At 33.8% G+C, this 25504-nt stretch overlaps 1 protein-coding gene across 1 annotated transcript; it reads right to left on the bottom strand.

Annotated features, from left to right (window-relative positions):
• Positions 1 to 8577: 8577 nt before the first annotated feature.
• Positions 8578 to 18270, bottom strand: LOC127708227 (uncharacterized). The gene is made up of 7 exons (XM_052213070.1): positions 18099 to 18270; positions 14499 to 14720; positions 12472 to 12660; positions 11821 to 11982; positions 11564 to 11651; positions 10153 to 10330; positions 8578 to 8779 (listed from the first exon to the last, which is right to left on the bottom strand). Exons 1-7 carry the CDS (start codon positions 18223 to 18225, stop codon positions 8615 to 8617), a joined length of 1131 nt encoding a protein of 376 aa, XP_052069030.1. The 5' UTR covers positions 18226 to 18270; the 3' UTR covers positions 8578 to 8614.
• Positions 18271 to 25504: the final 7234 nt, after the last annotated feature.

Raw genomic sequence — 25504 nt, 5'->3', positions numbered from 1 at the left:
CATCCAAATTTCAGTTATCATGTTGCAACGATATTATACATGCATCGTTACTTCATTGTCTATGTCACAATAATTCAGCGTCAGGAAACGCACGTGATCTATACATGCTATATAAATCTGAGTACATACGATGTTAAAGACCGCACGTTTCTCGACAATCTGATTTAAATACCGATCATGTATCCAAGTTTTGCTTACAAGGATCTGAAAACACTCCGATTTACTTTTTGTTCTGGTAATTATTACATCAGCCAATGAAGTTTCAGCTTTCAAAACCAGAGAATCCCGAAAGGTCTTTAAAACAGACAGTTTCAACGAGGGTTACTTAATAGGATGCTAAACCAATGGTTCTGACTTTAAAAGAAGGTAACATCCTTGAGCAAGCCTTCCGTACACAACAATGACTTGCTTGACTTTTACGGAATATCTATGTCGTAGATGACCACGGATATAATCCATATGTCCCACCCTATCCCGTTCTCTTTTCCTCAACTTGTTTTGATTATAGTGAGCAATACCAACATTGCCATTATAGCAACTGTTTATCCTTTCTGTGCACATATGTATATTATATGCAAAGCTAATTGCCTCGTGGATGATTTTTGTAGAGCCTGCGACTTCTGTCGCAGAAAGCTCGACATAGGGATAGTGATCCGGCGGCGGCTGCGGCGTTAACAAACTATTTAAAAGCTTTATATTTTAGAAGGTGGAAGATTTGGATGCTTCATACTTTTTATATAAATGCCTAATGTTATGAAGTTTCCGTCTGTCATATGTCCATTGTCCTTGACCTCATTTTCATGGTCCATTGACTACTCGAAAAAAAGTTAAGAATGTTTGTAATGTTATTTTCTCTCTCATTATGAGGAATAGGATAACTGTATTTAGTATGTGCGTACCTTGTAAGGTCCTTATGCCTGTCAGACAGTTTTCATCTGACCTCGACCTCATTTCATGGTGTCCGATCAGTGAACAAGGTTAAGTTTTCGTGGTCAAGTCCATATATCAGGTACTGTAAGCAATAGGCCTACTATATTTGGTGTATGGAATGATTGTAAGGTGTACATGTCCAACTGGCAGGTGTGATCTGACCTTGACCTCATTTTCATGGTTCAGTGGTTCAAGTTAAGTTTTTGTGTTTTGGTCTTTTTTTCTAATACTATATGCAATAGATAAACTATATTTGGTGTGTGGAAATATTTTACGATGTACATGTCAGTCTGGCAGGTTTTATTTGACCTTGACCTCATTTTCTTGGATCATGTAAAGTTAATATGATACTTGTAGTAAAACTTTTTTATTAGGGCTATCAACATAAAATCAATGGTAGTAAAGCAGGCGAGACATTTCAGCGTGTGCACTCTTGTTCTATTTGTAACTTGATTTGTTTTATTACTCATGTTAATCGATTTATGAGATTTGACCATCGGTAAACGATTGTTGCCTTAATTTAATATGTTTGTTGTCCTTTTTGTGGTATCTGAAAGAAATATCGGATGTTCATGACCTTAATTAAGAGATTAATACTGGTGGGTATCAAAAGGATAGGTACATTGAATACTTGATTAAAATTGAAACTACTATTCAGGTCGTATACTCGTATTATTGTCCGTCATATGCATTTCAGATTAACAGTGCATTTACAAATGTTACCGGTTGTAACGAGTAAAATGATCTTCATTTAACTGTTCAGATGATTTGCACACTTTCGTTTTCGATGCGCATCTTTTTTAATCGTCTGAAATCCTACTATAGACTGGTCAGGAGTGTAGGCTTATTTAACCCTTTGACATGACAAATATTTTGGACCTGTAAATTCTTGTTAAGCAATGAATTATATCCAATCTCTGTTTTCCACGGAAACATAGCTATTTTTGTATTTTAAATAATATTGGTCTTATACAAATTAGTTACAATGATTTTATTTATTCAAATGTTTTAATTATGTATTAATAATACATCTCTGACCATTATATATCACAATGCTAAAACTTTTGTTCGCAAAGTGATAAAAGACGAATCAAATACCGACGCCGATGACAAATTCGATTTGTTAATTTAAAACTTGCATTTTGCTGACTTTTTTGTATTTGTTCCTTTCGTATAGTTCCCAAGAACATCTATGATTATTGCCAACACATGATTATAAGGAAGGAGGGGAAAAAATGTAACGAAGGTTTATTATCTGTCTTAACGTCAGGAAATTTTAAATTGATAGCAGATCTCTCATAGGCGGATCCAGGTTTTTGGAATGCCAAATAGGGATTACAATCCTGCGGCGGTGACGGCGTAAACTATTTGTATAAGGCTTTATATTTCATAATATAAAAGACATACTAGATGCTTCATACATTGTACGCAGATACCTTATGTGACGAAGTTTCTGTTCGTCTTATGTCCATTGTCATTGACCTCGTTTTCATGGTACAGAGAGATTTTTTTGCTTGAAAAAAAATTACATTTTTACTAAAAAGTGAAATACTCACTTATTATGAGTAATAGGATTACTATATTTGGTATATCGGTTCCTTGCTAGGTCAACATGTCCTTTATGAAGGATTCACCTGACCTCGACCTCATTTTGTGGATCAGTGACCAAGGTAAAAAAATTACGTGGTCAAGTCTTTACCTAAGATACCTTAAGCAGTAGGTCAACTATATTTGTTGTATGGAATGATTGTCAGGTGTACTATTCAAACTGGCATGTTCTACCTTACTTTGACCTAAATGTCGTGGTTCATTGGACAATGTTTCGTTCTTGTGGTTTGGCCTATTTCTTAGATACTAAAAGAAATGGGCCACTATACTTGGTGTATGGGATGATTGCAAGGACTACACGTCTGACTGGCAGGTTTCATCTGACTATGATCTCATTTCTTGGTCCCATTGGACAGTTTAGTTTTTGTGATTTGGTCTTTTTCTCAGATAATATAAGCAATAGGTCAAGTATAATTGGTGTATAAAATAGTTGCAAGGTGTACATGTCTGGCAGGATTCATATGACCTTGACCTCATTTTCATGGTTCATTGGTCAATGATAGTTTTTTGTGGTTATGTCAGTTTATCTGTTACTTTGAGCAATAGGTCAACTATATTTGGTGTATGGAATGATTGTAAGGTAACCGTGTACATGTCTGTCTGGCAGGGTTCATATTACTTTGACCTCATTTCCATTGTCCATAGGTCAATGTTAAAATTGCGTGATTTGATCTGTTTCTCAGGTACCGTAGGCGATAGGACCACTATATTTGGTTTATGGCTTGATTGTAAAGTGTACGTGTCTGTCTGGCATGGTTCATCTGACCGTGACTTCATTTTCATGGAGCATTGATAATGTTAAGTTTATACGATACTTGTAGTAAAACCTTCATATTACAGACTTTCAACATGAATTCAATCATAAGTTAAGCATCCAAAACCTCCTGATTCTACGGTAGCTGAACTATCACATTTCAAATGCCCATTTTCCTGTCAATTTCATACTAATTTCTGTAGACATTGGAGCAAATCAAGTTCACAAAGTCTATCACCAGCATTTGCAGTTCGTTCCTAGGTATTCTGTTCCCTAAACATAATAAGATGATAATTTCTCACAAGAAAGTAGGTCAACGACAGATAAAGAAGCAGTTTTAATACAATAAAAACTTTGTACAAATGTCTTTGTCAGCAAGATTTATTGTTTCTTGAAGACTTCCTACAACTTGAATGGGTACTATCTTTTTCACTTGTGACAAATCTTTTTAAAAATAACTTTCAAACTGCCGTAAATGTCTTCATTTCACACAACAAATTCGTTCAATGTATCTTAACTTTTTTAAAACAGCTAATCAGTTCACGTAATGCACACCTTTTTGATGAGAGCAATTTGTCTAATGGAAGAGTCTTCCAATTTTTCCTTCAATGGTACCGCCTCGATGGTCTCGTGGTAGCGTGTTCACCTCGAGTGCGGGAAGTCGTGGGTTCAACCCCGGCCGGGTCAAACCAAAGACATTAAAATTGGTATTTGCTGCTTCTCCGCTTATCACGAGACATAAAGGAGTAAGAGCAAAGACTGGTCGGCTCGGAGTCAGAATAATGTTTCCGAGTAAGGTGACATGTCTTCCTGCGGACTGTTACCTTGTGAACTACCACGTTAAAAATCCGGCTCAGCGTGTCGATTTAGTACAAAGCAGGATTAATATTTATAATTCATTAATATGTTCTCGTCCTGAATATGCATATTAATGCGCTGGACGTTAAGCAGCCATCCATCACCATCATCCTTCAATGGTTCCTCTTTAGCAAGTCATGTTTTGTTTTCAACACGAACGGTATTCGAAACACTATGTTTACCGGTGACCGGTGTGGGTAAAACTCCAATTGTTGCTGTCGAATAGAAAAGCACTGTGATAAATGACAATGATGTATTGTTTGAACCTCGCATAATAATGATTTAGAATACCAAATTTTGCAGACGATAGATGTTTCTCAAGTCTGATTGTCGTTTCAAAGGTGAGTCATTTGCCTCCATTACGCCACGGCCTTGGAGAAAGTGGTTCTTTGATATAGTGCAGGTTCCTTAACATTTAATACACAATCAAAGACATAGCATTGATTATAGTGTAAGCAAAAAACAAATGCTAGACATCATCCAAATTTCAGTTATCATGTTGCAACGATATTATACATGCATCGTTACTTCATTGTCTATGTCACAATAATTCAGCGTCAGGAAACGCACGTGATCTATACATGCTATATAAATCTGAGTACATACGATGTTAAAGACCGCACGTTTCTCGACAATCTGATTTAAATACCGATCATGTATCCAAGTTTTGCTTACAAGGATCTGAAAACACTCCGATTTACTTTTTGTTCTGGTAATTATTACATCAGCCAATGAAGTTTCAGCTTTCAAAACCAGAGAATCCCGAAAGGTCTTTAAAACAGACAGTTTCAACGAGGGTTACTTAATAGGATGCTAAACCAATGGTTCTGACTTTAAAAGAAGGTAACATCCTTGAGCAAGCCTTCCGTACACAACAATGACTTGCTTGACTTTTACGGAATATCTATGTCGTAGATGACCACGGATATAATCCATATGTCCCACCCTATCCCGTTCTCTTTTCCTCAACTTGTTTTGATTATAGTGAGCAATACCAACATTGCCATTATATAACTGTTTATCCTTTCTGTGCACATATGTATATTATATGCAAAGCTAATTGCCTCGTGGATGATTTTTGTAGAGCCTGCGACTTCTGTCGCAGAAAGCTCGACATAGGGATAGTGATCCGGCGGCGGCTGCGGCGTTAACAAACTACTTAAAAGCTTTATATTTTAGAAGGTGGAAGATTTGGATGCTTCATACTTTTTATATAAATGCCTAATGTTATGAAGTTTCCGTCTGTCATATGTCCATTGTCCTTGACCTCATTTTCATGGTCCATTGACTACTCGAAAAAAAGTTAAGAATGTTTGTAATGTTATTTTCTCTCTCATTATGAGGAATAGGATAACTGTATTTAGTATGTGCGTACCTTGTAAGGTCCTTATGCCTGTCAGACAGTTTTCATCTGACCTCGACCTCATTTCATGGTGTCCGATCAGTGAACAAGGTTAAGTTTTCGTGGTCAAGTCCATATATCAGGTACTGTAAGCAATAGGCCTACTATATTTGGTGTATGGAATGATTGTAAGGTGTACATGTCCAACTGGCAGGTGTGATCTGACCTTGACCTCATTTTCATGGTTCAGTGGTTCAAGTTAAGTTTTTGTGTTTTGGTCTTTTTTTCTAATACTATATGCAATAGATAAACTATATTTGGTGTGTGGAAATATTTTACGATGTACATGTCAGTCTGGCAGGTTTTATTTGACCTTGACCTCATTTTCTTGGATCATGTAAAGTTAATATGATACTTGTAGTAAAACTTTTTTATTAGGGCTATCAACATAAAATCAATGGTAGTAAAGCAGGCGAGACATTTCAGCGTGTGCACTCTTGTTCTATTTGTAACTTGATTTGTTTTATTAATCAGGTTAATCGATTTATGAGATTTGACCATCGGTAAACGATTGTTGCCTTAATTTAATATGTTTGTTGTCCTTTTTGTGGTATCTGAAAGAAATATCGGATGTTCATGACCTTAATTAAGAGATTAATACTGGTGGGTATCAAAAGGATAGGTACATTGAATACTTGATTAAAATTGAAACTACTATTCAGGTCGTATACTCGTATTATTGTCCGTCATATGCATTTCAGATTAACAGTGCATTTACAAATGTTACCGGTTGTAACGAGTAAAATGATCTTCATTTACATGACTGTTCAAATGATTTGCACACTTTCGTTTTCGATGCGCATCTTTTTTAATCGTCTGAAATCCTACTATAGACTGGTCAGGAGTGTAGGCTTATTTAACCCTTTGACATAACAAATATTTTGGACCTGTAAATTCTTGTTAAGCAATGAATTATATCCAATCTCTGTTTTCCACGGAAACATAGCAATTTTTGTATTTTAAATAATATTGGTCTTATACAAATTAGTTACAATGATTTTATTTATTCAAATGTTTTAATTATGTATTAATAATACATCTCTGACCATTATATATCACAATGCTAAAACTTTTGTTCGCAAAGTGATAAAAGACGAATCAAATACCGACGCCGATGACAAATTCGATTTGTTAATTCAAAACTTGCATTTTTGCTGACTTTTTTTGTATTTGTTCCTTTCGTATAGTTCCCAAGAACATCTATGATTATTGCCAACACATGATTAAAAGGAAGGAGGGGAAAAAATGTAACGAAGGTTTATTATCTGTCTTAACGTCAGGAAATTTTAAATTGATAGCAGATCTCTCATAGGCGGATCCAGGTTTTTGGAATGCCAAATAGGGATTACAATCCTGCGGCGGTGACGGCGTAAACTATTTGTATAAGGCTTTATATTTCAGAATATAGAAGACATATTAGATGCTTCATACATTGTACGCAGATACCTTATGTGACGAAGTTTCCGTTCGTCTTATGTCCATTGTCATTGACCTCGTTTTCATGGTACCGAGAGATTTTTTTGCTTGAAAAAAAATTACATTTTTACTAAAAAGTGTAATACTCACTTATTATGAGTAATAGGATTACTATATTTGGTATATCGGTTCCTTGCTAGGTCAACATGTCCTTTATGAAGGGTTCACCTGACCTCGACCTCATTTTGTGGATCAGTGACCAAGGTAAAAAAAATTACGTGGTCAAGTCTTTACCTAAGATACCTTAAGCAGTAGGTCAACTATATTTGTTGTATGGAATGATTGTCAGGTGTACTATTCAAACTGGCATCTTCTACCTTACTTTGACCTAAATGTCGTGGTTCATTGGACAATTTTTAGTTCTTGTGGTTTGGCCTATTTCTTAGATACTAAAAGAACGGGGCCACTATACTTGGTGTATGGGATGATTGCAAGGACTACACGTCTGACTGGCAGGTTTCATCTGACTATCTTATTTCTTGGTCCCATTGGACAGTTTAGTTTTTGTGATTTGGTCTTTTTCTCAGATAATATAAGCAATAGGTCAAGTATAATTGGTGTATAAAATAGTTGCAAGGTGTACATGTCTGGCAGGATTCATATGACCTTGACCTCATTTTCATGGTTCATTGGTCAATGATAGTTTTTTGTGGTGATGTCAGTTTATCTGTTACTTTGAGCAATAGGTCAACTATATTTGGTGTATGGAATGATTGTAAGGTAACCGTGTACATGTCTGTCTGGCAGGGTTCATATTACTTTGACCTCATTTTCATTGTCCATAGGTCAATGTTAAGATTGCGTGATTTGATCTGTTTCTCAGGTACCGTAGGCGATAGGACCACTATATTTGGTTTATGGCTTGATTGTAAAGTGTACGTGTCTGTCTGGCATGGTTCATCTGACCGTGACTTCATTTTCATGGAGCATTGATAATGTTAAGTTTATACGATACTTGTAGTAAAACCTTCATATAACAGACTTTCAACATGAATTCAATCATAAGTTAAGCAGGCGAGACATTTCCGTGTGTGCGCTCTTTTTTTAATGCGGGGGGGGGGGGGGGGGGGGTAGTGGGGAGGGTGTAATAACAAAACTGAAAAATATAAATGGAGGCGTATACCCTCTATACCCCCTGAATCTGCCACTGCCTCTATAGTCGATATATATAATGTTAACTTTTTATTCCAAATTTATTTTGCACGACACATGTTTCTGGAATAAAATTCATTCAACATTTGTCAATATTGGTGTGGGGTGATTAAGAGCGCGATGTTATACAAACAGTCGTATGTCATTGAAGGTCTCTATTTCTCTTTCGGTTTAAAGAATAAGTGTTTGATTCTCATTTGCCCCTCATACCCCCTAATATTTTGTATTGTCGATATAGATGAGTAGATTAGTAATGCCTATTGTTACACAGTGATGTATTATCCCGATCTGGTTACAATTTCATTTTCGAAAGGTAAGAGTCACAAAACAATATCATATATTTTTAAAACAACATAAAATTTCATGTAACAAGAGACAAAACAATAAATAAGTCGATATAAAGCTCTGTACCGATTTAACAGCTCCACCACTAATCATGCGAACCTTGCAACAGTATTCGTGGTTTTTGATTGTCTATTTAACCAACCGTCATAATCTTTTATCTGACCACATGTTGCAATGACAATGTCGTCAATAGCAATGTCACTATCCCAGTAATATGTACTTGTTCCCACTTCAGCTTCAAATATTATATCCATCTGTAAGATAAAAAAAAAAGATATTCATGAGGTGGAAATAACATGATTTCAGTGTGTCCAAAAACCTTCTTCTGGTAAACTTGTGATCAAACGTTTGAGAGCCAAACAATATAAAGTGATGGATAAAATAATTATCAAAAGGACATAAACAGAACAGCCAAAATAAACTGGGACCAACTTTACCTGACGGAGTTTTAAATATATGTTATAGCACAATCACATAATTTATAACTGGAATATACAACAACAACCTCCAAAAAAGTATGTCTACTTTAAAACCGAATTATCTTTTTCCTAAATGACGTTGATGGATGGCTGTTCAACGTCCAGCGGAAAATTAATCGGGACGAGAACATGTTAATGTAATATGAATTTTAACCCAATTATACAAAAAAAAAATATTTCTAATGAAATCTTTTTTGTATAGAGTATAGCACTTGTGAGTCGATGTGTTTTGAATGTGTGTTAAGATATGCATGTAGTTATTGACCAATCAAATAGGTTTATTTTAGTTATAAATGCACAGCTTATGTAATCCGTAGACCTGAACACGAGTAAAGAGAGTAGGAATGCCCTTTACCGCCAGGCGTCAAACGGTCATTTTCGGATACTGTTATCGTCAAATTGGTTAAAATTTTATCGTGATCGTCAAAGTATCCTTATCGTGATTCGTCAGAGGTTTCCAAAAATTAACCATTACCGTTAATTTTGGAAATGATTTAACGTGATTCGTCAAAATCAGTCGATTTTTTTTTTATCGTAATAAAGAAAATGTACATTTTATCGTCATGCACCAAAAATTACCGTTAACATCATTTGGCAAGATTTTTTTACCGTTATTCGTCATGAAGGTATCCCCCATTACGATCCTCAGTAAAGTAGGTTCACACTAGCTATGTTATATAACTAACATAGATACTGACTTGATTGAACATAATTTTCCTTACAACTGTATCGTTATCTTTTTCTAATTAAAGTTGAGAAGATTCATCCGTTTCAAACAAATATTAGCTATAAACAACAATAGTAAAGCCTCACCAACAGATCTTTAAGCATGAAACGTTTGTATTTTTGTTCTCTCTGAAAAGCATAACTGGAGTCTCAAATGTGTTCTATATAAACTCATCATAGAAACCAGAATTAAAATTTCGTACACCAGACACGCGTTTTATCTACAAAAGACTCGTCAGTGACGCTCGAATCAAAAAGTTCAAAAGGTCAAATAAAGTACGAATTGAAGAGCATTGAGGACTCTACGACAATTAAATCAGCATTCAATAATTAATTTCTATTTAGATCTTGTTGTCAGTTATTTATACCGATATTTATCCTTCCTTTGAACATCGAGTAAAAACAGTAGCTTATATATTTACCTTTGCTCTTATTCCGTATGGCCCAATTATTCCTGTTAAAATTAGTTGTCGAGTCCATTTTGTTGAATTTATCCCATCATCTTGCCATACCTTTTTCTCCCGTGTACCTCTATTTTGTGCAGCAAAAACCCTAAGTGAACCTGGCACTATGCCTTTACCATATTTATGTATATAAAATCTGAAATAAATCAAGTACAACACATTTACTTTTATGCCGCTTTCTCTTATTTATTGTGTTATAACTTAAAAGTACATGGTAAAGTATAAAAGGAACTCACTGAACTCATTCTGAAAGATTACTGTAAAAACATTTCGCGCACAAAACTTATCAATATCGTATTATTAATTTTAAGCGTTTTTACTTTTCTGGAAAAAAAAATATTTCTATCAATTTTTGTTCTTCTTGCATTAGGTCATGTACATTAATTTTTCAAGGAATGAATCGTTTATTTCTTAATCCAAATTTTGGTAGCCTTATAATATAACTGACGTGTACAGATTATATCAGCAAAACAAAGATTAATCTTTATACACATAATGCAACATTGCTTCTCATTACATGTTAACAAGTGGTGATCTTTACAAATAAAACTAAATTTTGATTGTGTTATAAACATTTTCTTAAAGTAAGCATCTCTATTTCTGCACGAACGAACATCATAGTAATGTTTTTAAATTGTTCTATACATATCCTAACGAATAAAAAAGTATATGGGGAAAATATGCTAGGACCCCCCCCCCCCCCTCTTCTTCCCCCCCCCCCCCCAAAAAAAAACAAACAAAAAAAAAAAAAAAAAAAAAACAAAAACAAAAAAAACAAAACAAAACAAAACAAAACAAAACAAAAAACCAGAAGTTATGATCATATTCAGAAATTATATCACTTTCCGTGTAGTCCTCCTTGTTGCAGATCTGGGTTACAAAGATATATTATACACGAGTCTCGTAGAAACATGATTTGATGGGGCGTATTTTAAAAATTAAACCAAAATATATTTATATTTCTGTTTGTTAAACCACTGTTTGATTTTCATGAAGTTTAGAACCCTTTTCACAAACTACAATTAAGGTTTGCTATTTTTGTTCTTTCAAAACCAGAAAATGACTGGCCTACCATTATGATTTTTAGAAAATAGTACTTCACTAAACGAGCATACTTTACGATTCTTATCATGTCTTACAAATCTCATCCAAAATTGTCAATTTATTTTGATATTACCTATTCCACTATTATGAAATCTTGTAAATAAAGGAAATAGCTATTGCTCTGTAAGTAGTACCCCCCCACCCACCCCAAGCCAACCAGTTTAAATTTGAATATGGTGATCATGCGGCCTTGCATTGTTTTTATGACTCAATTGCTGAATTGTTCTCATCAGCCCTTTATTTTGAACTGTTAACAATGACTTACGACATACAGACTCCAACCGGAACATCAAAAAGTCTCATTCTGAATTTTTTCCCTCTGCTCTTAGAACTTTCAACATACATATAGTAACCTGAAATGCACAAAATTATCTTCTGAAAATATTTGTCTTAAAAGGGAGGTTCTTTGTTTTTAAATATATATCTCAAGAAAATTTTTTAAAAGTATTGAAGTGTTGTGTGTTATTTGTCAATTATTATATGTAAAATATTGAAATATTCTGTGCAGATAACAAAACATACCGTCTGATGTTTCCCGTGTATGGTCAAAGACGGGCCCTGTTTGATCTGTATCTGTTGATCCTGTGTGTCGTATCCATTCTCCGTATCCATTATTTACTGTGTCTGGACCCCACTTGCAATTACTTTCATCAAAATTACAATATCTTGTTACGGCACTGGATCCTTTGTAAAAAAGTTGTAAACATGTACTAAACTTTATAAAGTTATATTAAAAACAGTAACGGTACCAATTTTTATGCACCAGATGCGTATTTCGACAAAAAATGTCTCTTCAGTGATGCTCAGGGCCAAAATATTTGAAAATCCAGAGCTTATACACTAAATATGACAAAAAAGTATAACCAAAAACTAGCTTTTGTCCATCAAAACTAGACAGTAAGTAACCTCTTTAATAAACTCGTCACAGATACCAGGCTTAATTTTTGTTGCTCCAAACGCGCCCCTTTCGTCTACAAAAAACCCACAAGTGACGATCGAATCAACTTTGAAAAATTAAAAAGGCCAAATCAAGTACTAAGTTTTAGCATTAAGGATCCAAATTCCGAGAGGTTTTGCCAAATACAGATAGGGTAATCTATACAGTTGAAATTTGAGGATTTGTCGAATTTAAAACGTTGACAATGGCAACTTGTATAAATGATGGTTACTTACCCAAGCAGTATGGATCATCACCTGACCATTTTGCATCATTCCTACAGAATCTTTCTAATGGTCCTACCAGTGTGTAATGATACTTGCAGGAGTATCGTACTTTTGAACCCGTTAAAGGGAAATTTCCGATTTTTACTACTGGGTTACTATAGATGTGTAAGACTGGCTTGCCACATACTTTCGGAGTGCCTGTATTAAAAAAAAAACGAATACACATTCTAAGCTTTTATTGCGTGTTTAAGGAAAGTAAAAAAAGACAAAATTCTATTAACTGGCATAATGTTTTTCTTTACATATATTTTGTTATTCGCATTTTTCATGAGATTACACTCCATATTTTCAAATTCCCAAATGTTGCTAAAAGCTCGTTATCTGTACATGCTGTACAATATTCAGTCCAATATGAGACTGAACTGTTGCCATACACCTGACAACATTTACCTTCATGCAACTGTTATAACGTAACTTTATTACTTGCAGCAAACTTATGGTACACTTCATTTTGAATTAGATTTATGCAGTGCAATGCGCATGTGTAGATTGTTTACTTACCTCAGTTTACGCTATTGATACAGCGTTTTTTGTCTGCCTCTGCTTTGTCCGGATCCGGACAAAAAATAAATTTCATTTAGTCCGGAAATTTTTATTCGTATCTTTTGCTTTATCTTGCCTTTTTGTAAGAAAATTTTGCATTTTGTTCGTTTCGCTTTATGATAATCAAAACTGATTTTAATTATCGCGATTTTATTTATTTGGAAAAACTCTTACTTCAAATCCTACTCTTGCAAGGTGAATAGGATGTACGACTGAAATTTCTTGAATGGCAGTTAAGTATTTGTTGATAATAGTGGGACGATGAGTAGATTAGTAATGCCTATTGTTACACAGTGATGTATTATCCCGATCTGGTTACAATTTCATTTTCGAAAGGTAAGAGTCACAAAACAATATCATATATTTTTAAAACAACATAAAATTTCATGTAACAAGAGACAAAACAATAAATTAGTCGATATAAAGCTCTGTACCGATTTAACAGCTCCACCACTAATCATGCGAACCTTGCAACAGTATTCGTGGTTTTTGATTGTCTATTTAACCAACCGTCATAATCTTTTATCTGACCACATGTTGCAATGACAATGTCGTCAATAGCAATGTCACTATTCCAGTAATATGTACTTGTTCCCACTTCAGCTTCAAAAAATAAATTTCATTTAGTCCGGAAATTTTTATTCGTATTTTTTGCTTTATCTCGCCTTTTTGTAAGAACATTTTGCATTTTGTTCGTTTCGCTTTATGATAATCAAAACTGATTTTAATTATCGCGATTTTATTTATTTGGAAAAACTCTTACTTCAAATCCTACTCTTGCAAGGTGAATAGGATGTACGACTGAAATTTCTTGAATGGCAGTTAAGTATTTGTTGATAGTAGTGGGACGTATTTTTTTCAACTTACTGGTTTTATTTTTAAAAACTTTTCATATCGCATACACACCATGGTCTATCTGACTTTTATCTTACTATATTCTTGGTTTTGTCTGCTGAACATGATCTTGTGACAGTTGGTTTATTCGTGAAGGGGATTCTCACCTTGTTGGCTTTTCTGGCCTCATTCTGTTTGTAGTTCATGCGATTGTTTTACTCTCCATTTGTATGTAATACGTCGGTTTCCCGCTCTGTTATATTCGGCTACCTAAACGTTTTGGTTCGAGGGTTCAAAAGTTGTATTTGATGTCACACAGCGCTTAACAGAGTCTTATCTGAAGAAAATTCTATTTCAGAAAGGTGAACACTTGTAGATTGGAATTATTGTTCATCTTATGAAACGTATTCCTTGTTTTGGATTCATTAAGGTCAGGTCCCAATAAGGAAAAATTACCTACATGTTGATAGGTAAATCAAATCAATATCTGTTTTTCTGCTTTGGTCTACAAGTTGCAATTCATTCTCATTATAACTGTATACACAATAATTTTTATTTGTTACTGTTAATTGAAAGCATTATTTTTTCTACATACATACCACATTGGTATAACTGGCGAATGCCTTTGATATCTATATCAGAGAGGTATTTTCTTTGCCCAATATCAGGCATTTTTACATGTTGTGTTGGTTCAAATGTGGGTTTTTGTCTGTCCTTTGCGAAAGTTCTTGTAGAATAATGCATTATTGAATAATAATCATACTTCTTGTCATTCTGACCAGTTTCAGTTGGGTCCATCTTGTTGTAGTCATAATAGTGACCTAAAAGAAAATAATTTATCTTAATATATATTTTTATATTAAATAACATATGTTGATAACATACAAATTAAAAAGAGACGTTAAATTTTTTTTTTTTCGAAATTGATCATTTAAGGATTCAATGTTGCGTTTCAGTTTTTTTTGTTGAGGAGCAGTTAAATGAGAGATGGTTGGAAGAATTTACTAACAGGGAATAGAAGACCAATCAAAACTGTGGATTCTCCTAGCATTCCAAATTTCCTTAAAGTTTGATATGATGAAAAGTTAACAATCTAACCTTTGTCTGCAGGATGATTTTTTTTCAATGAATCCGAACACAAATATTTTTGTCTAGTTGTACATCTATGCTATACTCGAAAAAATTAACACAACGTTGATTATCTGAGATTATCCGATGATTTCATGCATACTGTAAAGAAGACATGCGTAAAAAACATCCCCATGCAAACATTTACAAGTGGAACTCTTAAATGGTTGGCATGTTCCTCGCAGGTACACCATTGGTAAAAAAATTTCGCTAGAAAACGTTCTGTTAAACTCGTTTAATAAAAAACAAACATGAAAATAAGTATTAACATACTATTTTTATATATTTTATAGTTTGTTCTTATGTTGTAATGTCACAACACTGTCCCTGGTAAGGGGGAGGGTTGTTGCATTCGAACATGTTTAACCCCGCCACATTCTGTATGTGCATGTCCCAAGTCGGGAGCCTGTAGTTTAGTGGCCTCAGTGGATAGAAGTTGATATCAATATGCCCGATAAAGATTGGAACAACGCATCAGTCAGCGGCAAACAAAACCCAAATTTAGTCAACAATAGGTTTTTTGAAATGGTAAATGATTGTCACTTTCCAAAACAAGAGGAAATGCAACGTTTGACCTAATCTCAACCAAAGATGGCCTTACTTACGCGGACAACACTTCCAAAGCTAATTTCTTTAACAATCAGTGTACTTCTGCTTTCGACAGCAATGAAGACAAAACCAACATTAAAGGTATGAAAACACAACGGTTACCATTTCAATCAATGGAGAACATATTTTACAGCAAATGGAATTTCTAAACTTTTGTTAAACCTTAACATCCACAAAGCGTCTGGACCAGATGAGATAACAACAAGACTGCTCAGAACAGTTGCTACAGGTATTTCCAGCATATTTACAACATTTTCCCCCAACCTCATTAGATCAAGGTACATTACCACCCGACTGCAAAAAATGACAATGCTCCCATCTTGAAAAAGGAGACAGAAGTCGAGCATTAAATTATAGGCCTATCCCACTCACCGCCATCGTGTGTAAAATCCTAGAATACATTATCTACAGTAACATCATGAAGCACATAGAGAAATATTCGATACTGAATGATGCCAAACACGGATTCACGATCTTGTGAGTTCCAGTTCATACTTACCATCTAGAACCTTACAAGGAATGTCGACAATAATGGACATATGGAGCTTTACTACTAGATTTTTCAAAGGGCTTTGATAAGTAACCACACGGAGGCTTCAATACAAGATACACCATTATGGTATAAGGGGTACAACTCTGGCCTGGCTAAGAGACGTCTTGGAAGAAGGCAACAACGTGTCTTACTTATAGGGCATTCATCTGAGTCAGCACCTGTACAGTATCGGGTATCGCAAGGAAGTACATTGTTTCCAGTCATGTTTTTGCTGTTCATCAATGATCTATCAAAGTACGTGTCAACATAAAAATTTGCATATGATTGTGTCTTGAACCATCAGATATAAAATACAGACGATACTGACGAGCTCCAAAAAGATCTGGACGGATTACGACCGAGGGAAGCAGACTGGCAAATAGAATTCCGACTCCAGAACCAGTAGCGTAACATCAATGCTACAAAATCAAAACTGAAACTCATAACTGATTCATATTTAATGAGAAAAGAGCAAAGTACAAAGTCGATATAAAGTGACGTCGTTTTAGCCAGAATATAATGGAGCACAACATTACCACAATGTTTTCCTCGCATCGAGTATGTAAATAGTCAACGGTACGATTATACTCCCCTAGGAAGACTGTTCATTGCCGGAAGAAGAAGAACCTAACATATCAGATTTAAAAAGAAAATTAACATTAAACATTGCAGCAACATCGGACTCAGACTTCTTTTAAACTAGTTTTACCATTCGTATTGCTGTGTGTTTGTTTATTCCACATGGCTAGAAGTATTAAGTGATGGTTGATATCACACAAAATCATAGTTAACCTCATCGTATCAAGAACCTCTAGCCTTTGTTAGTCTTGTGTGTTTTTTTTTTTTAAATTTTGGTTAATTTTTATGTTTCGGAGTTTAAGTGTGGCGTCCATTTCCCTGAACTAGTATACCTTATTGTTTAGGGGCAAGTTGAATCCCGCCTCCGGATGTGGGATTCTATCGCTGTACCTAAGACCCATTGGTGGACTTTGGCTGTTTTCTGCTCTTTGGTCGGGTTGTTGTCTCTTTGACATATTCCCCGTTTCGATTCTCTTTTCTATTTATATAACATGAACAGAACTAATGTGTTCAAGCAATCCTCAATTATAAATCTTTGGTATAGTATGGTATTAAAATTTCGTTTCTTGCAACTCTTTGTGGAAGACACTGTTTTCATTCGAAAGAGGAAAACAGTTACAAAATTAACAGGGAAAGAATTTGTCTATAATTTTGCTTGTTTATTTACTGATCATGAAGATTTCTGCTCTGAATTCAATGTTACTAGTATTTAAATCAAATCTTTCACTCCGCCAGACTTGTTTGTCGCGATGTGCAAGAAAATGGGGTCATGTCCAAATGATCTTTATGACTCCAATCAAATCTTTTCCTACAATATTTTTGGTTTGACATGGGATATCAAAAAATGTCCAGTTAACTATGAAATGTTTTCGAATATATACCGATTTTCTAACCATATATTTTCCGGACATCGATCAGATGTTATGCATCGAACCGTAAACATTCCTCTACTTGCCAAGCAGGAAAGTTTCGGTGTTTTTGTTTTAATTTTTCAAATTAGAAATCGCAATTTGATAATAATAAAAAACTTAAACACTGGCATTTTTATCAATTGTGTTAATATATAGTTACAAGGGAGGAAATTATAAGCAAAGTGACAGCGTATAATGGTTGGTCGATTACGATTAAAAAATTTGCATAAAATGTCATCTGAACATGGCCCCTTCTGAGATGTCTTCAGATCTTCCACACTGCGACAGAACAAAATTTAAACGAGCAGAGTTAAAGGTGTGATTTTAATTAATTAAAGGTTTAAACATATGCTTGGAAAAAATAATTCCTATGAATGATAAATGTCTTATTATACATCAAGTATCTGAATGACATCTATATAAGGGGGAAAATCGTTTACCTTGCATGACATTGTCGTAGTTTACTTTTATATATTGATCTCTATCTGGACGGGTATGTTCGTGCCAAAATCCTAGTGTATGCATAATTTCATGCAAAACAGTACCATTATACATAATTGTATGCATTTTAAAACAGTGGTCATCAATAGATAGAATTTGAGCGCCACCTACTCTACCAACTTCACTGTAACACCTATAAGCAAATAAGAAACATATTAAAAATGGCTTTGCTATCAAATTTTTATTCAGTTTGATATATTGAGCTTAATTTGGTATATCTAAGCATATCTGCTTATAAAAAATTCTTTATTTTGCATAAAACAACATAATTATACTGTTAGTTTTCTTGATTCATATTTCTCTACTTTGAAAAACGTTTTATCTCCTACTGTCTATTATTAATTTACATAATTTATTTTATAATAGGATTACTACATGATTTGCCATGATATATATTAAGATAGTAAATTTTTACCAGCATCAATCAAGTATTTCTTATCAGTTTCTTTGGACACTACCTACCCTCCTGCCTTCTGTATATAAGCGTAATCTTTTTCAGTTGTGCGCGGAGTAAATGTAATACATTTGTCCGTTAAGGACATAACCCTTTGGAATACTGTCACTATAAAGTGTCTTTCTTCAGCAGCTTAATGAAAAAAGAGGAAAAGATGGATGTAAAAATTAAGCGAGATTTTTAAGCCTTTTCAATTTACTGTAACTATTTACCAACCTCGTGTCCATGTTCACGAATAGTTTTGAGAACATATGTAAACATTTTTTTAATAACCATTTTATAACCAAAGTAACATTGAATATGGTTACATGTATGTAATATACTATTTTATTTTCTCATTCAAATATATATGTCATAAGATTGAAATCGTAAAATAATAAGTTAAGGCTATCAAATGTATTGATTTTATATGAATTTGTCAAAATACCAATCATTATCTCCATGAAATACGAATATGTACTTACTGTAGTTGTTCAATGCAAATGCATATGGAATTGTGTTCACTGTCCATGTCTGCTGATAATTATTCACAGACTGGCGAGTCTACAATACAATAAAAGATACAAATTAGAATCCACAACTCACATGCTTATGTAGTTTAAGAGAATTTACCTTATATATGACTTTGCGATATTGGTCACCATTTTGACCTTTCCAGATCCTAAATAATCTACCTTCCCTCCGACATATTCCTCACGTATGAGTAGGCAAATAAAAATAACAAACTAAAAATCACAAATTTTCAGTCAAAAAGGACAACTTAGAACCCCCTCCCCTTTCTTCGATCCACCTTTATCTAGTTTATTTTTCATTTTTCGTCTTAAACAGTCTTCAAAATAAAAGAACCAAGGGAATTATCTCAAAAGGCCAAGACCCAAACTTGATTAAATAGCAGAAGTACCACCTTAAAAAGGTTGTCCAATTATGATGTTTAAATGTAAGTGAACTCCGGGTAAATAATTTCATCATAGATACCAGAATTATTATTTTGTAAGCCAGACGCGTGTTTCATCTACAAAAGACTCATCAGTGACGCTCGAATCAAACAAAGTTAAAAGGCAAAATAAAGTTCGAGGTTAAAGAGCATTGGGGACCAAAAATCCGAACGGTTTTGCCAAATACAGCTGGGATATAAACTACTTAGTTTTTCGAAAAAATCAAAGATTTGAAAACAGTTAATTTATACTTATGAGCCATACCAATGATAACTTATGTCAACTCAGAAGTGCTGACTACTGGTGATACCTCTGGGGAGTTAAGTTTCCATTCCGAATTAAGATTAAACAATACAATTTTGAAAGGTGATTTGACATGAAATGAAAATCTTTTACGGGAAAAACAAATAATTATGAAATAATTGTACAAATCCCGTTTCACAATAAAGGATTTTTTTAAACTGCGTTACCTTCCAAAACATCCTAATAAGATCTCGTTTAATTGGGTTCGTGTGGGCCAATCGTAAGTTTTCTGTAGAACCAAAAGACATTTAAAATAAAAACAAAAACAAAAAAAATCAAGTTCGAGAACGCAAACGCTAAATTGACAAAAAATATATTATTTAAAAAATAACCAGCCATATTATGAAGAAATGAAAAAGGTAACAATTCATTTTTAAAGATAACATATCAAATAAATTAAATTTATTTACAACTTTTATGTAGATGCTTTCACTTTTACGTATTCTAAAAAAATCAAAAGTGTTCGTCATTTGAAGTTAAAAAGTCATTGCTTTTATTTTTTAAACTTGCATATACCATATCCCGTTAAGCTACATACTTTACAATCTTTACGAACAATATCACCCTCTGTTAGACATCTTATATTTCTTCCTGAAATAGAATAGTGCTTATTTTTATGATATCATTGATGTGCTTATTCGCTCTACAATTGACTAATAGTATATTTCAAAACTATTGAAAACATAAAGTAAAGAAACACTAGTAATATAATAAAACTATTTATAAAATAATGAATTTGACAGCAATTAGTCGTTATGACTCAGTGAATATAACTTCTTTGTTCCGGATTGCACATATCCGATGTTCGCTCTACCGCTCTTTATGTATACGACGTTACCGCTGTTGTGACGTTACCTATTTCAGAGTTCCAATACAAGTATCATTGCAAGCAGACGTTTTTTCTTACTTAGCCTTAATTTGTGTTCGATACAACCACTCTACGATATCTTGTTTACAGTTGAAAAATAAAGGGTTACACTGATAGTTGTTTTATGCAACGCAGAATGTCAAGATGGGAAAGTTCACCATATGTATTGAATTGCTGCCCACTGATGTATACCTCGCATCTCCGTTCATTCATGTTATCAATATCTTTAGACTCTTTTGATGACTTGAGCATGTCGATTGTGGCATTACACTTGTTTGTTTAATCTTTCTTAAATATTGCTGAATCGGTGTTATGCATTTATGTTATTATCTCTGGGATTGTAACGCTGTTGTTGGATTGCAGTACACGAATGTACCTTCCGCCCAGTAGCCTGTGCAAAGCTGTTGCTATATCTTAATATATATTCATAATTTCAAATGTAAAGGTTCTGTAATTATTTAACTATGGGGTATGGGTTTTTGTAATTGTTGAAGGCCAAATGGTGACCTATAGTGATCTACTTCTAAGTCATTTGGTCTCTGATAGAGAGTTGTCTCATTGTCAATCAAACCACATTTTGCTATTTTAATTTTTAACTAACATTATGTAGCTTTACAAAGAAAAAAGTTTTAAGAAACAAATTTCTGTTTTGGTTCATACAAAAAGAATGGCCAACGTAGATACAAGAATCTTATCTTAGGGAGGCATAAATCGTACTTGGAAAAAAATTACTCTCATTCAAACAAAGATTTCTCTGAAGCTGACATTATCAAGATGCTTGATTTCTTGATTGACAACATATTTATTACGCTTGGAAGACGTGTTTTTCAACAAATAATCGGCATTCCCATGGGAACCAACTGTGCTCCTCTTCTTGCCGACTTGTTCCTCTAGTCATATGAGGCTGACTTCATACAGGATTTTCTTAGGAAGAAAGAAAAGAAGCATGATCTTTTAACTTCACTTTCCGCTTTATAGTTGATGTTCTCTCACTAAAAATTCAAAGTTTGGTGACTATATTGAACGCATCTATCCCATCGAATTTGATAAAGAATACGACAGATACAGTCAAGTCTGCCTCATATCTTGACTTACATCTAGAAATTGACAATGAAGATCGGTTGAAAACAAAACTTTACGACAAAAGAGATAATTTTAGCTTCCAAATTCTGAATTTTCCATTTCTATGTAGCAACATTCCAGCAGCGCCTGCATATGGAGTATATGTCTCCAAGTTGATACTATATTTCAGGGCTTGTATTTCCAATCATGATTCCCTTGATAGAGGGTTGCTGCTCACAAATAAGCTATTAAACAAAGAGTTCTAAGTAGTGAAGTTTAAATCATCCCTTCGTAAATATTACCGACGCCATCACGAGTTGGTTGTCCGTTATGGAATATCTGTTTTACAGATGACGACCAAATTAGACCTGTTACCGGGTTTGTTCTTACTTGTCATGACGTTGTCAGTTTATTTTTGATTTATGAGTTTAAATGTCCCTTTGCTATCTTTCGCCTCTCAACGAAAGTCTTCAATACAAAGCAGGTTTCTTTATAACTATTCCAATCGCAAGGCCATGGTATTGTCTTTACTTAAACGATACATTTTGTCGGGTGAATTTCCATATCATGAATTTGATATTTGCACAAAAAAACAAGGATTGCGACTCCATAGGGAAAAGATTGCCTCAGTAGACGGTTTTAATTGTTCTTTTTATGCTCTCAAGTGTTGAATACTTTAAGCTTTCAAACTATTGGCCACGAGTGAACCTTATAAAGATTATTGCAGAAACATGTGATATGCGCACGGAAACCCTCTTTCATGTGTATTGAATGCCACTGCGTCGGTATCGCTGCTGATGTAACGAAGGTATTGAGGTTACAATCCACCTTGTGGCAAATGTTTCAATTTGGTCCTGATTTAAATGCTCCGTATGTTTCTCAATTTCTATTTCATTATCATTATGTGATAACCCCGTTTGTAAGAAGGTTTCTAAATGTTAGTTCTTGGCAGAACACGGTACAAAACAAAAGATAACAAAACAATGGATACTGCACATGGTCTTCGTCATCTTGAGATGATATTAACGTTGAGCTCACTACCAGCAAGTATGCTGATGATTATTTCAAAGATCTATTGGAATCATTTGAGTTGTTTTAGCAAAAATTATTTATGGAGACTGTTCATGTTTAAGCAAAAGAAACCAAATTCTTTCTATCAAAACAGAAAGTGCTTAATGCAAATGGTGACAAAAGATTCTCGAAAAGTTTTATCGGTATCCAATCATTGGTTATGACTGGTTACATTTGGGGAATAGCTCCTCTCTATTTAGAAAAAAATGGTAAAGTCATCTTGCCAAGACGAATCCTACATTCAATTAAAATTAATAATGATAATAACAAGATTTTCAAAACATCGCAATGTGCTTACAACCAATTAAATTTTTCATTTGAATCCATTTTAAGACGGGTTAACTAATCCATTATAAAGCGACGATGAGATTTCCAGTTTGGACGGGAAAGACCAGAAGATGAGGTATCGGAAAAAAACTGTTCAAGATGCAACAATTATAGCAAGTATAATTACCTATTACAAAATGACAGATAATTGTTTATTTAACGTTATGTATAACTTACCAATATTCTGTTCGTGTAATGTGGGGTCATCCGTCAATTCACCTGGATATGAAGGGTCCTGAAATATTTATTTTATTCATATTATGTTTCATATTCACAACTGAAATATGTACGAGAGAAGAAGATGTTGGTTGAATATTAAACCATAACCAAACAATACAGGTTAACCGAAATAAGCACTCATAAAGAGAGGTGGTCAATAATGGATGATAGTGCCCATACGTTATTTGACAAGGTCTATATCATATCTCGAGTCCTAGATAAGTTCTGAATAAATTATACAGATATTCCAAAATATCTGATAATAACAACCATCACACAATAAAAGCATGTAGAGACCGCGGAATCAACTGTCAAGTTTCCTGATTTAAGATAGTCACATGTATATGTTGTGGGTTAAGATAGAAAAAACCGATGTACTGTTAAGACAATAACTCCATATACAGAAATATTACGGCGACAGTATTGGGGAATTAGCGTCTTGAATATAGTAGCCAGATTACTTGCTTAACATTTAACATCCTTCGATTAATATAATTATATATATTATATTATTAGTATATGCAATTTTATTTTTTACAAAACATTTAAATTTCATGAATAACGTAATTTTTTGCTAAATTTAGTTCAGAATTATATATTATACTCTGAACCGACTCATCACATAGTAGGTACGGAAGCCAATGTAGGACCTCCCAAAACATAATTTTAATTCGAGATAACAGATTTAATTTATCGCGATCATCGATTGCAATCGTTAACATGAATTGTATAATTTTTTTTATCATGGATTAAATTGGTATAACGAGTCTTTTGAAATAAGATATCACAAGGCATTGTAATTCGTGATTACGGATTAAATTCGTTATCACAAATTTGGGAATTTGTTCCCACGAATTTAATATGAAAATCCATGTTACGCATTGTATAATTCATAATAACGATTTAAATCCGGGATAATGAATTTGATACGTGGTCACTACCAAATTATATATTCGTGATAACGGTTATAATCCGTGATCAAATTTTTTAAATAATTCGTGATTTCGAATTCAAATCATATTTTTGGATGTTCCTGAATTGGATTCTGTAATTTAGTGACAGATTGCGATTGTATTCATATTTAAAAATAATATCAAACTGCTTTTCGTTAGTTAACAGAATGAAGATAGCTTTTTACAATTCTGAAGTCGAAACAAAAAACTCTTCATTTTCGCATAATTATATAACGTTGTGTAAAGAAGACGGAACATTTTCCTTAAATGTAAGGAGTTAAATGGTTTATGGAAGCAAATATTTTTAAGAAATTCAAAATTATAACTACAGTTATCTGACAGACAAATGTATTGTGGGCTCCTGCATGAAGACTAGTATTTGGTACATGTATGCTACTGTTTAATTTTTCAGTTAAAGAGGCCAATAAATGTCCTTATTATATGCTCTCTGTTTGCACATTTTTCACATAAAAAAGAGAGGCGAAAGATACCAAAGAGACATTCAAACTCATAAGTCGAAAATAAACTGACAACACCATGGCTAAAAAAGAAAAAAGACCAACAGACAACAGACAAACAATAGTACACAAAACACAACATAGAAAACTAAAGACTGAGAAACACGAACCCCATCAAAAACTGGGGTTGATCTCAGGTGCTCCAGAAGGGTAAGTAGATTCTGCTCCACATGTGGCACCCGTCGTGTTGCTCATGTTAGTACAAAACCGGTAATAAGTCTAAATCGGTAGTCTAAAATTTAAATCTAAAAGACGATACCATAAAAGTCAATATAAGCATCTTAAATGAAATCAAAATATATATTTTAAAAGAATTCAACATCAAAATTTGATTCCCCAATCTTTTTTATGTTATTTTCCTCATATAGTATTTTTTCGAGGGAAAACAAGGAATTTATAGTTTCTTTCGCTTATACAGCAAGGTATTGTCATAAAATCAAACTTTAACTGGTATGAATTTTTCTATGCATTTGTTTTGGATAATTATCAAAATATTTAAAACAAAAAGGAAATACATATAATATAATACTTAAAAACTGCTCCAAGTGAAAATAGAAATTAATGGATAAAAATTGATATGGCAATCACATAAACTAGTTTATGACCAGTTTGATGTCATTTTATAAAGTTTTACA

This window comes from Mytilus californianus, unplaced genomic scaffold, assembly GCF_021869535.1.
Source record: "Mytilus californianus isolate M0D057914Y unplaced genomic scaffold, xbMytCali1.0.p SCAF_7, whole genome shotgun sequence".
NCBI classification, from domain to species: domain Eukaryota; kingdom Metazoa; phylum Mollusca; class Bivalvia; order Mytilida; family Mytilidae; genus Mytilus; species Mytilus californianus.
The sequence above is the reverse complement of the archived record's forward strand: the minus strand, read 5'-3'. Positions and strand labels throughout refer to the sequence as shown.

Bases quoted from the DNA above. Each gene is read 5' to 3' on its own strand.
- LOC127708227 (XM_052213070.1), bottom strand. From the start codon at position 18,225: ATGCATACAATTATGTATAATGGTACTGTTTTGCATGAAATTATGCAT. The intron at 10,331-11,563 runs GTAAGTCATTGT...GATTTATTTCAG, and splicing joins CCGGTTGGAGTCTGTATGTC to ATTTTATATACATAAATATG. The intron at 8,780-10,152 runs GTAAATATATAA...TTTATCTTACAG, and splicing joins CATACGGAATAAGAGCAAAG to ATGGATATAATATTTGAAGC.